General features: G+C 47.7%; 1 protein-coding gene across 2 annotated transcripts in view; it reads right to left on the reverse strand.

The window, feature by feature from the left end:
• The window catches only part of PCDH1 (protocadherin 1), a 53,234-nt gene that overhangs the window by 15,336 nt on the left and 22,508 nt on the right, over nucleotides 1-15,390 (reverse strand). For both annotated transcript variants that reach the window (XM_082324184.1, XM_082324185.1), the window contains exon 4: nucleotides 9,840-10,059. In XM_082324184.1, the coding sequence (XP_082180310.1) occupies nucleotides 9,840-10,059 (220 nt within the window). The remainder of the gene's footprint in view (nucleotides 1-9,839; nucleotides 10,060-15,390) is intronic.

The following is a 15,390-nucleotide window of genomic DNA, read 5'->3' on the forward strand; positions in this document are numbered from 1 at the left end:
GCTTTCTGCCAGACAAGAGCCCTGGAGCAGTTTAGGGGTGAGCACTGTGGAGGAACCCTTCCCAATGGACAGGATGGATGAAGCAACACTGACTGAAAGAGTTTAGCCCAGTAGACATGAGCTGTGCTGGGGGAGTTGGCCTCAAAACCCAAGAATAGGATCTGGCTCTTTGTTTTTAGTGATACAGCAGTGGAAGGAGCACCCATGTAGGACTCAGTATCCATCAGACCCTCGGCAGTCCTATTCTTCCACCAGTGAGGTGCAGCCCTCCTTTCCCATGAGGAGCAAGGCTGAAGCCCATCGCAGAGATTATCTGGGAAGCCTTGTACCCAGTGCAAAGGTACAGCCCCTTCTCCATCCCACTGCAGTCTCCAGTAATAACAAACATGGACAACTTATCACTGCATGCCTCTGAGACCTGTCTAGATGTGCCTGCCTGGGAAAATGGAGCCTGCCAGCCACGAAGCACATCATAAGCTTCCCCTGTTTCTGCTTGTTGAAAGCTTCTTGTCCTGCTCAGACTGGATAGAGGGCTGAGGTGTTGGAAAGGGAGCCCAGGTCCAACCGCACTGCCCAGGGAAGAAGGAGCTGACCGCCATGTGGCTTCTCTACACCGCTGTTGTGTCGGCACTGGCCCTGGCCAGACTGCATGGTTGCATCAGCTCACATGAAATGAGCCCTGGTTCCTGCAGGGGAACCTCAGCTCTCTGAAAGGAAGGGCAAATACAGGGGCTGATACGGTTAGATAACCTCTGAGTCAAAGCAGCCTATCCTTGGTATCTTTCGCCAGATGCCATGACTAATGTTAGATTTATGGAGTGTCCTCTCTGCAAGTAAAGCAAAGAACTAGCGTTACAACCACTTAATGGAGGTGACTTCAAATCAGGATGGATGAGAGCTTGTGGGAAGAAGACAGGAAGAGAGATTCATTGATAGTGAGAGCACAAAGCATAAAATCCTGAGGAAGAGTGAACAACTGAGACTGACATTTGACCTGTCTCAATAGCAAAGCTCACATTGATTTCACTGGGGACAGGAATGAATCCCTTATCCTCTATCTCATACCTACAAGAGGGATTTTGCACCTGAGGGATCTACACCTGACCAGTTCTTCAAACTCAGGCACATGCTATTTTTATGAGAAAGAAAATGCAGTGTGAAGTCCTCAAGAAGCTCAAATGGGAGACTTCATAAGCTTCTCTAGCATTAAGTTTAAATCCCACACTAATGCACGTCCCTTTACATGGGAAGAGGTACTGCCAAGCAGGAAGGTTTATAGAGACATTCAGGAGCATTCAGAGGCAGATAAAGGGGAAATAACTGAGTTGGATCACACAGGAGTTGGAAATGGCATGTCAAATTACTTCAAAAGGAGCTTTCTAAGGAAGCAGGTCTTTGAAAAAAACAAATAGTCTGGGACTGCTGAGGGATCCTAGTTGTCTATTGCTTTTACAGTTGGTCGCTTTTTCTGGTTTAGACATATTCTAAACCTGAACGCCGACCTCATCTGGCTGCTCACTGCCCCTCTGCAAAATCCCTGCTTTCTGCAAGTTCAGCTCTTTGTGGAGCCACAGAGTAGTCAGGTTAGGAAAATTGCTCTGACTGAAGAGTAATATAGCAAAAAAAAGTGATCCAGCAAAACTTCAGCCTGATCAGCTCCCCGATCCAGTTCGCCATGCAGCCAGACAAACAGCTGTGTTGGCACAACAGACCACATGGCACAGGGACAGGGATGAGCAAACCAAGACAGAAAGGAGGGGAGCTGCCTATTTTGGCACTCTTGCTAACAAAACACATGGGATGCTGGCTGTGGTTAACAGGTTCATCAACAGAAATGCTTATAACTCAGCTGCTGGCTCTCCCCCATGGATATCACACAGACCATCTGCAATTGCTCCAGAGCACCCGTCCAAAGGCAGGACACCAGGTCTCAAGCCCTGTTCAAGTGTACATTTTAAAATGTTATAGAAAACACAAAAGAAGAGTCTGAAGGAGCTTCATCCAACCCCTCATTCTGAGGAAATTTCCTCTCTGGAAAGCAACATGGTACAAATGAAGAAGGGACCCACCTTCTTGCTCCTGTTGCAGATCTAATTCTGAAAGCTTCTTCCTGTAATACAGTTTAGTGAACTTGAGTTGAAAAGTTTGAGGATGACATAAACTACTCTTTGGAGAATAGACTTCATGCCAAAGAAGAGGTGTCTAGATTTGGTCCAGGTAAGAATATCTGTGCATGACCATTTGCATGGGCATTTGCAACCATTGCCAGACAAAAGCAAAAAACCTAAGAAGTCCTGTGCAGACTTAGTGACAGAAACCTATATCTCACCTTGCAGCCACCTTGTGAAGGTGAAGAGTTCTCTGTTTTAATGTCACTAGGGCTGCAGGAGTGCATGTCCTGCCAGGTGAGAGCTACAACCCAGCCCCAGGGCTGCTGAGATGAAATGGTGGTGGAAAGTGTCCTGCCCTGGACTGGAGGAGGTACATGACATTGCTTGGTCTCCCTGGTCTGGCAGACTGGGAAATCCTCTTTTCCCTGGGACAGTAGAAGTCATCTTCCCTGCATAAGTTCATTTATAGTTCTTAGATAAAAATTATATACTCCCACCTGTTTGGAGTTGGTTCCTACAAGAAAAGTCTCAAAGTCTGCCATGGAGCTGACCAAGCCTGGTGAACAGGGAAGAGTGGTTCCAAAAAGCAAGGTGAGTTTTGGGCTAGTGCTCAGCATATTCTCCAAGCCTGTGGTCTCTGCAGTATTGCCCAGTAAATCAGCAAATTCAGAGCAGGGTCACCTCCCTAGATGTGCACTCACAATAGTGCAGGGAGAGAATTGTGTTGGGTAGGGCTTCCAAATGGAAGAAAGAATAAAGATTAAGAAAAATGACAGGATTTTCCCCATCCAGTAGGTTCAGAGTAGGACGAATGTGAAGGACATAAAAGAAGGGAGATGACATTCACTAATTTCCATCATCATGCCACAGACAGCAAGAGGGAATGGAAGATGTCACAGGCCAGAGCAGGATCATAAGGAATAGCAGAAAACTCAAAAAATCCAATCTCAAATGCAGGAGGCACACATACAGCCATAGGGACCTATATATTCTACAAGAGAAGGCACCTTCCTACTGAAATATGAAGCTTTTTGTCTCTTGGGCATTGACTCAGAATGACTGTCCCACCTAGATTTTTCATAATCACATAATGCAACCATAGTTCAGGGACAGAAAGGGTGAAAAAAGTCATCAGAATCCAACAGGGAAATGTGGTTCCTTCAAATAACTCCTCTAGAGATGCCCAGGATATGCCAAGGATCTTTGGAGAACTTGAGGACAATCTTACATGTGCAGTACCACAGAATCCTGTGAGACAAGGAAGACACTGTCAAATAAATTATTAAAGCTATTTTGGACAACCTCTGAAGCAAGCAGCATCCTTCTTAGAAGGTCTTGAGAGGATTAAAGGCATTCTTTGTAGCTAGTAGCAATGTACTTGTTAGTCTGGGGAATAAAAATCAGCTGTACCCTGTTTAGCCTGGGATCCTTGGTACAATTAAGGAAGGTGACCTGGCTGATGTGACATGCCACAACTACTCTGACCTGAACGGCTCTTTCGTAAGAGAGAGTTTACCCAGACACAGGTGCTGGAAAATATGGAAAAGAAGAAGTAGGGTGAGAACAAGTTTGAAATTACAGCTCAGACAGAAATGGCATGTTGAAACCAAGATGGTGTAATCCATGACCATTTGCAATCTGTCAGATGTTTTCTCTCATGATAAGAATCTTTTCCCACATCTCTCTTAGTATCGATTAGGAAAATCAGAAGTTGTCTTTGGGGGTGAACCAACATTAAGTGAAAAAAGTAGAGAAGCTCACAATTTCTTATGAAGAAATGCAGATGCCTGTAGAGCTGAAGATCACTGAGAAACCCAGACATACTTTGTAGAACTGGACAAGATGCAGAAGATGGTCACAGAGAGTATGCATACCCTAAAAAAGAGCAGGACTTGGAAACTACTAGTAATGACAAAACACCTACAATAAGTAATTCCAGCCCTGATGTCAATAGTCTGTGTTAAAAAGGAAAGGGCTGCAGAAAAGTTAAAAAAAATCCCACAATGTCTCAGCTAGAGAGGAGTTCAAACACCAGTCAGACCCAAGCCAACAGTTCTCAGCTGATCAGATGTGTGACCTGCTGGTTCTCAGTCAGCAAAGGGGAGACCAGTGCACAGTGCCAGCCAGAGGCCATCTTTCTTTATTCCACGGACAGCAGCATTTATCCTATCCTATCCCTTAGTTTTCTCCCACAAGGTGCGAGATCTTTCAGTAACAGAAGAGGTCTGTGTACCAGACATCCTATCTGGTCTCACCAGCGTTTGACCAGGAACGGCACAGAGCTAGCTCGAATCCCATATCTCAGACAGGGGCCCAGACAAAAGCATTCCTCAGCACTCTGCAATGAAGCAAAAATGCTGCAGAGTACATTTGAAAAAAATGCACAGACTGAACATGTGCCTGGAACACTTTCTGCAAGACAAAAGGGACATTCAAAGATAATGCAAAAAGAGAAGAATAGGTTTGAAGATCTAGAGACTTCACTCTCCCGGAAGAGGAGACAAAGTAATTTTTTTTTGTCCCACCTGCTGGCTGGAAGGAACTGAACAACAATAGCAGTGAGAACCTTAAAAAGCTCATGACCAGACTGAGACTAAGCAGAAGACAGGAGGTAGTGGCTGCCCAGTGCTGCAAATCCATCTCATCACCATGAGCAGTGAGAAGGGACCGTTGGCTTGGGAGTCCTCTTCTGAGCCACCCATCTTCTCAAGGTGCTGTGATATTGCAGGGTGCACGCACAGCCCAGTGCTAGCCAGAAGCAGCTCTGTTTGCATCCGATGGACACACATGCCTGTCATGAGACTATGAAGACAAACACTAGCAGTCACATTATCTCTGTGCCTGGTGCTGCTATGGATGCCACTGAGTGCTGCTGGAGAGCTGCAGGCTATCATCTGGACACATCCACACCGATAAAAATCTGTTGGCAAATTGGCAATCATGCAGAGAAAAAATGATATGAAGGAACGTAAGATTTGAACTATAATCAGAAGCATAGCAAAGGGGAGCAGGAGGAAAAAATCTCCCCAGGCTGCCTTTGCAAGGGTTGCCAAAGAGCAGCACATACATCCAAGATGTGCCAGATGTTGCTGCTGCCCAGGAATGGGGCTGCAGGTCTGTGGTGGCGTCACAAGCAGATGGCAATGGCTGGGAGGAGCCCAAGGAAGGGTGGGAGGAAAGGAAGAGAGACCCAGCTGCCAAAATGTCTTGCCTTGGCTCTGCTCATAGTAAGGGACTTGGCTCAGTTTTTGAGGGTATCAAAGAGAACTTTAAATGTTGACTTGCTTGCATGTGATCTACAGGTATGCATGAAGCGAGGCGTCTTCTAATGTCATAAGATTCAATGGAAAGCAATGGGAGCTAGAGCAGCTCAAGCAGAATTTAAGTGTAAGCTTGTGAAACTGAGGGCAGAGAGGATCTACCACTGGAAGGGCTCACCAGGGATCTCGCATGCTTGCCACCATTTGCAATCAAAATAGGATCTTTCCAAAGAAGCACTCCTGCTCAGCCATGGTGAAACACAGAAATCACAGGGTTAAATTTTATGGCCTGTGTCATGCAGGGGTTAGACAAGCTGCTCCTTCTGGCTTTACAATGCATCAATCTACCAATCTTGCTCGAAACAAAAAAAAATCTGGACTGAAAGGGTTTTATTAAGTCCAGCAGTCAAACCCTGGAAATGGTATCTCAATTCATTTGGTCAAGCTGTGCTGAGGTGTACAGAGGAGGTAGGAGACCATGAAAAAAGGCTGATCTTGTCAGAAAAGCCTATGGCTATGCACCAGGCGAGAGGATTTTACATCTAACTCTGCCACAAAGTCCCAAAGCCATGCTGCTCACGCCTCGTATGTCAGCAGCTGCCCAGAGGTGGCTGATCCAGCCTCAGCTTTGCCATCCAAGAGCAGTTGGAGACCTGCCTCATGGCTCAGGAGCACTGGGATCCTACAGCGGCTCTCACCTTCTGAAAAGAGGAGATCGAGGAGCTGCCAGCTCATCCAGGGGGGTCACCCAAAGCTAGCAGACAACTCAGAAATGCAGAGTATAATCTTCTATTTCATTCCCCACCTATGGTGGAATTTCTTCCCTGGAAGGGGAACTGTGAGGATAAACTCATTAACGTCTGTGAAGTACAGATATTACTGAACTAAGTACATTGCGAAAGCTCCTGAGATGATTGTTAATTACATATTCAGTGCAGGGTTGTAATGGCATGCATTAAAAATGGCATGGAGTCCCCACTTTAAATAACGGGGATAAAACAGAATAAACATTTGCCCCTGTTCTGTGGGCTGAAGAAAGCAATTCAGAAATACTTCATCCAATATGTTGTCGTCTCAGGTACCTTTGTACCACACAGGGACAGAGTGAAACAGCCTTCATGTAACGTTTCCTAAATTGCACATATTTGGTCCTGTAATCTTACTAAATTCTCTCCATCGTCAATGAAGAGAGACTGGCGCTTTCATAATCCAAGCTCTGTATGCATTATGGCAGGGCAGATCCTCTGCAGAGCAGAATCACTCCCAGGCTCCTTCCAACTAAAGCAAATCTGTGATACAGGGGGAGCAGATGTCTTTAGCGAAAGCAACGGGTGGCCAAGTGGGAGACTAAGCTCAGTTCCCAGCTCAGTGTACCCCACAGAAGTGGATAACAGCATGGCAAAATGTTGGGGAGGAAACAGTGGGCAGCTAGGTAAAATACCAGGGATGACAAATGCCTGGGATGACTGAGGAGCTGGCACATCAGTGCCAAGATACTGGAGAAGTCTTCATCAGAAATATCATAATTCCTCCTGAAAAGGACCTGGCTCAGCCCCTGCAATACAGCATTTTGCTGCAGTCTGCACAGTAAAAGGTGTCCAAAAAAGGAGGACACTGATATGTGTGTTAATCAAGTGAAGAACCATCTACGAAGAAAAGGCATGGATCTGTCTTCCAGTTGAAAAGCTATAAATAGCCTTGCATACTTGCTTATCAGATTGGTTCGGCTGCAGGGATAATCTCCTGGAGAAAGCAATGGAAGCCCTGTTATGTTGGATATTTATAACTAGATGAAAGCCTAGAAAATGCACAGTCGTGTCAGTCTTGCGCTCGCGCCATGAGATAGGGTGTGTGGGATCCAATTAGTCTCTTCAGTTTAATATAAGGTCAAGAATGCTTAGTCTTCCCAGCTTCACCAAAAACCAAAATCTGATCTCTTTGAGGCGCTGGTGCTACTCGAGCAGCTACAGAAGCCACGACAAGGGCATGGTGAGACAGTCCCCCAAAAGGTCATGATGGTCCCACCTCACTGGAGACTCTTTGCAGGAAGCAAGACATGACTCTTCTCTGGACAAACAAGAGAGAGAGGTCTTGTTTGCACCACAGAGAGGTCTGATGTGCCGTGTCTCGGGCAGGCAGACCATGGGAAATGCAACTCTGATGAACTGATCCAACATGACCAGCAACTCATTATCTCCAAATCACCTGGCTCAGTGCCAGGATCCCCTAATAGTCTGCTTAACAGATCGTGGCCCTTACCCCAGCCCCTCAAGTTCATTGAACTGCCTTTGCCAGATTATCGGCAGCGCACCAGGACCAACTAGAGTTAATGCTGGTGGATTCCCCAGAGCCTTGGCCTGCCATGGCCTCTGCACTGAACTGGGTTTATCCAGGTCAGGACAGCTGCTAGAGGCACTGGAGCCTGATTCCCAACCACTGCCACGTGAAGGGAGCCAAGCCAGGACAGGCTGGAGGACAGCAAGCAGAACAGGGTTACGGTTATCCCCTGGGAGGCTCTGCACATGTCTGTATTACATGTGGATTTGTTCATGGATAGGAGTGTGTGGTCATTTCTGTCCTCCTGGGCTGTGAACATACACAGGATCTCTTGTGCAAAGGGAGAGAGCTGCCTAATTTATAGGAGAGGTTGGGTTTTGTGATGCTGTGGGCAGGGAGCCATGCCCGGGTGCTCTGTCTCTGTGAGAGCCACTGCTCTGGGCAGTGTCTCCTAGCCGTCCTCGGGTCTGCTTATCCTCATTGGGCAGACAACAAACATCCCAGGGACTACAGGCAGCCCTCTCTGCCCTCCATCTCCTACTGCAGACCCTCCAGGTCCTCCTCTCTCTTGTTTTAGCCCTGATCCTCCCTCATCATCTCTGGGTTGCCTGTCACCTTCAGGGGCTCAAACTTTCCTCTTCCAGCCCCGTCATCACTACTGCCACACTATACCCTTCAGCACAGCCATGTGGCATCTCCTTGCCCACATGGCCTTCAAGCCTGTCTTGCAGGCACCTGTCTGGTACTCGAGGGCACTTGAGAAGTCCAGTACTGTCATCCTGCGCCAGGACTCCAGGAACCTCTCCACACTGCTCTTCCCAGTTGACTGGCTGGTACTTTTGGGAAGAAAGTGATTTTCACGACACTCCTAGACAGGACGGTGCTTCATATTGCAAGAGCAACAAATGGCTTTGCGAACCCTGCCAGACCTGGTACCACCATGCCTTGCCTCAATGGTCATAGCGTAGTGAACTCCAGCGTTACTCCAGGAACTAACCTGGGAAGAAGGGAGAGATGTTCCACTAGACCTTCAAGACCACAAAATACCCTGAGCCCCTTGTGTTCCTTAATAGGGGGACCCAACAGGTTTGCAGCTCCCTAGACCAGCTGAACACACTCTCAGCCATTTTCACACCAGATACAGACCCATCCCAAAGTCAAGGTTGCTCCCAGAAGTAGGAGGAGACTTCAGGAGATCTCTTTGCACCTCTTTTTCCCTCCCAAAGGTTTCTTTGAACTTGCCAGCTCCACCGTGACCTCCCCTCAGTACAAGAGCACAGAAGGCAGCAGGTACAGGAAAGTAGATGTTATGTGCACAGCCAGAGCCAAGTCCGAGGAAGCAACTTAAGCTAGCCAGAGAAGATAGCTTGGGGAGTGGGCTGGTTGAGGGTAGTCAGGCAGGCAGCACAGAGGCAGCACAAGGAGCAGAACTGGGGTTGAAGCTGCGCCAGGGTGGGGGAAAGCCAGTTCTCCTGCGGTGAGATTGCAGACACCTCTGGTGGGGTTCTCAGGTAAAGGTGGACCTGAGCAGGAGGAGACCTGAAGGGCCTAATGAAGGCAGGACACATCGCTCTTGGGTTTGCCACCATCACACTCTCTGATCCTCTGCTCTACATATCTCCTTACCCCAGTCTGTGCCACTAAGCCTGCTCTCCCCCTCTGCTCCCCGTGAAACTCCCATGGCTGCGACACCCACCATAGCATGGAGAGCTGCATCACACCCCAACCGCCCCTACACCCCTGCCCTGCCACGGGGGCAGGCACCTATGGGACCACCTGACTGCAGCACACAAGCTCACCATCAGCTGGGCTACAACCCACTCCGCATGCCACCTGTGCTGCCATCTCGGACCATCCTGTTGGTCCCCCTATCTACATCATGCCAAACCCATCTGCCTCCTGCCAAACCCATCTGCTTCCTTGGCTTTTCCCACTCCCCCATCTCCTGGCCTCTCCCAGACCTCCTCCCCCTCATCCACCTCTCCCCTTCCCACCAAGTCCTTGCTGCTCTCTTGCTTTGAGCCTCACCTCCAGTCTCCCAGCCCCACCAGACTTGAACGTTGCAAGCCTGTCCCAGTCAAGCTCCTCACCCCATCTCACCCACACCAGGGGAGATGCAGCACTGAGGATGAGGAGCTTCAGGCGCAGGGTTCCTGGGAAGGGGGCAGGCACGTGTGCCATGAGTACCTACCATTCTCAGGGTGCTCCATCTCCCCGATGCTGCCGTCGGGTGTGGTGCGTTCATAGTGATCCTCAGGCAGGGCTAGTGGCCCGATGCGGGGCCCTGACGATGATTTGCTGCTTGGGGTCTCTGACTCCTCCAGCCCGCTGTCATAGTAGCTGTGCTGGGAGGGATCCTGCAGGTCCTGAGCCTGGCTGGCTGCAGAGAACGTCACTCGGCGATGAGGTAACTGGGAGAAAAGACAAAAGTTGGTCCATCACCCACCCAGCAGATGAAGGCAAAGAGGAGGGTCATCAAACCTGATCCCTAAAGAGAGGCAGAGTGTTCCCGCCCAGCGCTCCTAACACCAGCAGGGTCCATCGTCAGCCCCCCACAGCCAGCTCAATAGACACAGTCCTAGGCTCCACCCCAGCCAAGAGCACCCCATCAGACACCACCCCATGCAGGGAGCACACCTTGCACGGTCACTGCACTCCCCTGACCCAGCAGCTCCCTCCACGGGTCATGCCCCAGCTTCCTCTTCCACCCAGAGATAACCCTGGGCAGATGCCCTTTCCCATAACAGGTAGGCTCCAGAAAGGTCTCCCATTAGCACAGCACCCTGAATCATTGGCCCCCACCTCACCCTTCATCTAGGGTCTCCACTTCGCACTCAAACTCTGCATGTACCCTTGGTGCTCTCAAAGACCCACCTGGCCGAGCCCACCTCTCCCAAGAGGCTCTCTAATGGGATCACTGCCCAGCACAGAGCTCTACGGTGACACCATCCCTCACCCTCCAGCCTCTGGCCTGACACCATCTCTGATCTTAAGAGGTTCTCCATCAAGGGTCACCATCGCTTCTTTTGTCTGCTTGTTAAACATTTCAAAGACCCTACTTCACACTTTCTCTCCCCAGCTCTGCCTCATGCTTGGGAGGAGCTCTCTGCAAACAGCCATTAAGCTACATCATTATCCTCCTCCAAATCCTTCCATGAAATCCTTCTTTGTCATGATTACCAAGGAGTGGAAAGGGTAGCACAAGTTCATAGGGCAAGAGCAGGATGATGAGCACAGAGAATGAAACACAAACACCAAGGGACAGAAAAAGACACAATACCACCCATAAATGTAGGAAGGAGCCCAAGAAAGGAGCTATTTGATGGGGATCTGAAGGCAATCAGGAGAGAGAGGAACCAACACACCATTTAGGATGAATACCTTTTTTGCTGATGTCTTTACTACAACTGAGTGGCAATCAGGCATCCCACACAGCTAGCACCAACGAGGAAGGGGAAGAAATTGAGACTAACCAAGGGGAGGAACACACAGGGAGCATTTAGATGAGCTAGCTGCTTTTAGGTTGGTTGGACCTGATTAAATTCACCCCAGGTGCTTAGAGACCTGATTTAAGTAACTTCAGAGCTGTTAGGGCTTTTTTTTTTGTTTTGTTTTCCTTTTTATTTAATATACTTTTTTTTAAAGAATTTGTAGAGAATCTGGGAGCTTCCAGAAGACTGGAAGTGAGCTAAAATAGCACCTGTCTTTAAAGATGAGAAAAAAGAAGAGTTGGAGAATTATAAAACAGTTAGCTTAATTTCAGTTCCTGGAAAAATACTGAAACAGATAAAAGAACTCTTTGTAAGTACCTACAAGATAACAAGGAAATGAGTAACAACCACTGTAGGTTTGTCACAAACAAACATGTCAAGCCATTGAAATTCTTCCTTTGAAAAGACATCAGGCCTTGTGGATGGAGGAGGAGCAGTAAATGTTATATCTTGACTTTAGGAAGCTTTTTGACACTATTTTAGATGATATTCTCACAAGTAATGCAGGAAAATAGTGTAGGTGCAGCATGGTACTTCTCTGCTTAGGTAATATGGTGCAATTCACTGCAGGGTGGATGCAAAGCATTTAGAAAGTTGTATTCAGAAGGTAATTACTGAAGACAGGCCTTTCAGCTGGGATAATGTATCAAATGAAATTCTTCAGGTTGTGTCCCGAGTCCATTGCTAGCCTGTATTTTCATTAATTGCTTGGATGACAGATGTGGAATATATCTGTCACATTTGCACACTTGGGAAAAAGAATCACTGCACAAGCAGCCGGCTGGGTGAAGGACTGGGGGTTACAACACAGATCATGGGTTGACTATCCATCAATGGTGTCAATCTTTCACCAAAAAATGCATCTATATTGGGATGTGTAAACAGGCGCTTTGTCTTTAAGTCACACAGGGATCTGTCTGCTCTGCTGGGCTCAAGTAGGACTTTAGAGGCAGAGCTGTGTCCAGTCGGGACCCCACTTTCAAGAACATGTGCACCAGTTAAGCAGAGAGGAACAGAAACAAGCAGCTGTTAGAAATCATGGCAAAGCATAAAAAGACTGAGGAAACTGGTTTGGGGAGGAGAAGGCTAAGGGTGGCAAAGGCAGCACTCTTCAAGCTCATAAAAGCCTTCTGCAAAGAGAAAGCTGATGCTTTTGACCATGGACAGACAAGAAGGAATGGCCTTCACCTGCAGCAGGGAAGGCTGAGGTTAGCCGCTATGGAAAAAAATGCAATGGTAGGTTTAGCCAAGTGCAACAGATTGCCAAAGCAGAAGGTGCAATCTCTGTCATGAAGGGATAGGCAAGCACCTCTCAGGAGGTCTTCGAGTACAGCTCTGGAGGAGCTGAGGTCAAGGCAGTCCTGCCCGCTGCAGAATTGTGTGCAGATGACTCTCCAGAGGTCATCTCCCAGCCCACTTTGTAGGCTGTGCAGTTGCGTAAAGCTTGCAAAAGCCTTCACTATACAGATGTCATTGTCCACCACACCAGGTAACACTGTTCCACAGCTTCCTCCTGCACCCTGACTGCCTGTCTGAAACTGCTTTCCTCTGCCACTGTGGCTCATCCCTAGCTCCAAGCTTCTGCTTTCACTCTGTGCTTGTAAAACCCCTGACAAACAACTAGGGCTCCTTGGGGTGCCTGCAATAATATAAACAAACAGCCTCAGAAACCCAGCCTGTGACAGCTACTATCCCTCCCCTGAGGGGTCTCCTTCCAAATAGCATCACTTTTACCTAAAAAACACCTCCTTTAAATGTCAGATCCTGCCTGGTAGCCCTTGAAAGGGCTCTTCGCCTCACTGTGCGCAAAGCCAACCCACACTCAACCCCACTCTCCTCTGCCCAACCCTGCACTGCAGCATGACACTGATGGGAGTTAGTGCCCCCCTCGTACTCTGCGTAGCCCCCACCATGCTGTGACCAATGCACTTCAAAAATAATAGTAGCTTGTGTCTGGCTGAAGCTCTTCACCTGGAGAGCCTTGTTCTGGAGCCACGGAAAGACACTGAATCCATTTGTCTGGCACTGACTTATAGAAATTGGGTTTTGTTTGACCTTTCTCTGCTGGGTTAAAGAGCCTTCCAGCACGCAGTGTTTTCTACACAAGAAGTTGCTTGTACAGTGCAACCAAGGCACCCCTCAATCTTCTTTTTGAGAAGTTAAACAAACTGGGTTCCTTAAATCTCAACCTGCAAGGCAGCAAATCAGTCTTGTGGCCCTCATTTTTACTTGCCCCTGTTTTTTCCCCATTCCTCGTCAGAGGTGATGCCTGCAGGACTGCTGGTGCCATCTCACCAGGCCTTTCTGTAGAGCCTCACTTCTCCTACCTCTCAGGTTTTTTCATGAGGACTGTATTAGCCCTTTGGCAGGAGCACCACGAGCACTCATGCTGAGCTACTCATGCAGTGTGACCCTTAAATCCATTTTAATGTCACTGCTTTCCAGGATATAAACCAGCATTCCCTATTTCTCAATGTATAGCTTTGCATTTGGCCGTGTTAAAATGCACTTTGTTTAAATGGACCCAGTTTACTAAGCAATCTGGATTGCTCTGCATGACTGCTCTATCCTCATCATGATCTCCCACTCCACCAATCTCTGTGTCAGCTGCAAATTTTATCAGTGGTGATTTTATATTTACTTCCAGATCGTTGATTGCAATGTTGAATGGCAGCAGGCACAGTACTGCTGCCGAAGAGCTCCTCCAGGAGAACCTTGTTCCACGAGGGCTCCCAACCAACAACTGCTTTTCTTTGCTAAGCTGTTGATAAACCAGATCTTCATCTAGCTAACAATGCTTTACTTATAATGAGTAGTGTTAATTCAAAATAATAATAATAATAATAATAACAACATAACGCATTATCAACTCGGCGTCTTCATCAAACTCCAAGTTGATCAGCTGAACACTGTAATCTCACACCAACATAAAACAAGCTCTGCTGCTTCAGACCCACAGGTATGCCTAGAGCAGATCCTGTTCCTCGCAGCAGCTAGGAGCAGATGCCTAAGGAAAGCTTTAAGAGCTGGACTGTCATGTAATGACACTGCCCAGTATCCCTTCCCATCAAACTGTGTTGACTGACGTCAATGCTATTTCCGTCATTGAGTTTCCTGCCTTAGCTATTAATCCAGTTGTTCCCTGGGGCTGACGAGGACACTGTGTGGTGCACACAGCATTCCCATCACTATTCCAGCTGGCTCATGGCATCACTGCCCTCCCACTTCTCCTGGCCCATCCTCAGGTCCCCAGCTCTATTAACACCCCCGGATCAGAGAGCTCCTACTCCAGAACTTTGAAGACTCTTTGGCTCAAATTATTTTATTTGATTATTTCAAATATCACTATTTAAAGGAGACGGTATTTTGAATGTCTTTGCTGGTTACCAGCGCATTGGCAGGTACTGCATCCTACTTGATTATGCCTCAGTCCAAATTACTAGAACTATTTATTGAATACTTTTGCATTTTTCTACATAATTAACGATTTTGCAATCTCCATTTGGAAATGACAATTACTGGATTCCACCTCTTCCTAGCACATTTTTTAAAGTACTTCTTATTGTGTTTAGCTCGTCAAAATTGATTTTCCCCCAATGTTTTTGGCTTTCCTTGTCAATTTTCTAGACTTCATAACTACTCATTTCTACTAACTGTGATGCACTCCCTCCCTTTTCCTTTCCCCCCCTCCCAGTATTCATTGTTTTTCTATTTCTAACTATATGTTTCCACTTTGCCACTGCACTAGAATGGGATTTGGGGCAAAGCCATCTATTTTCTTAGCTGAGGAATTGTGGCTCTGAAAAAACTCCTTTCAAGGGGTCCCCAGTGTTCGCTCTTATATTCCTGATGGGGAAACCTGTCTGTGCCAGCCTGTACATCTGAGGAGCAAAGCAAGCCCCCGTCCTCCACTTTCCACAGGGAGCACGGGCACTAGTGGCTGCCTCCAGCAACAGCAGATGCTGTGATGAAGACATTGATCCCCTGGTAAATCCTGCGGGTTTCTGTTGTGCCGCAGCTCAGGTTTTTTTCCTGAGCAAGGAATCGTTTGCAGCTCATACGTTTAATGACCCCCATCCTCTGTGAAGTGCTCTCACGCCTTTTTGAGTCCATGCCAGCTTTTGGCCTCTGTGGCATGCTGCAGCAATGAACTCTCTGCCCATGTGCTACGTGGAAAAGCACTTCCCTTTGGTTTTACATCTGCTGCCTGGTAATTTTTCCTTGAACTTCTCCTACCTGCGGGGTTATGAG

Source organism: Platalea leucorodia (assembly GCF_965183815.1).
Source record: "Platalea leucorodia genome assembly, chromosome: 11".
Taxonomy (NCBI): Eukaryota; Metazoa; Chordata; class Aves; order Pelecaniformes; family Threskiornithidae; genus Platalea; species Platalea leucorodia.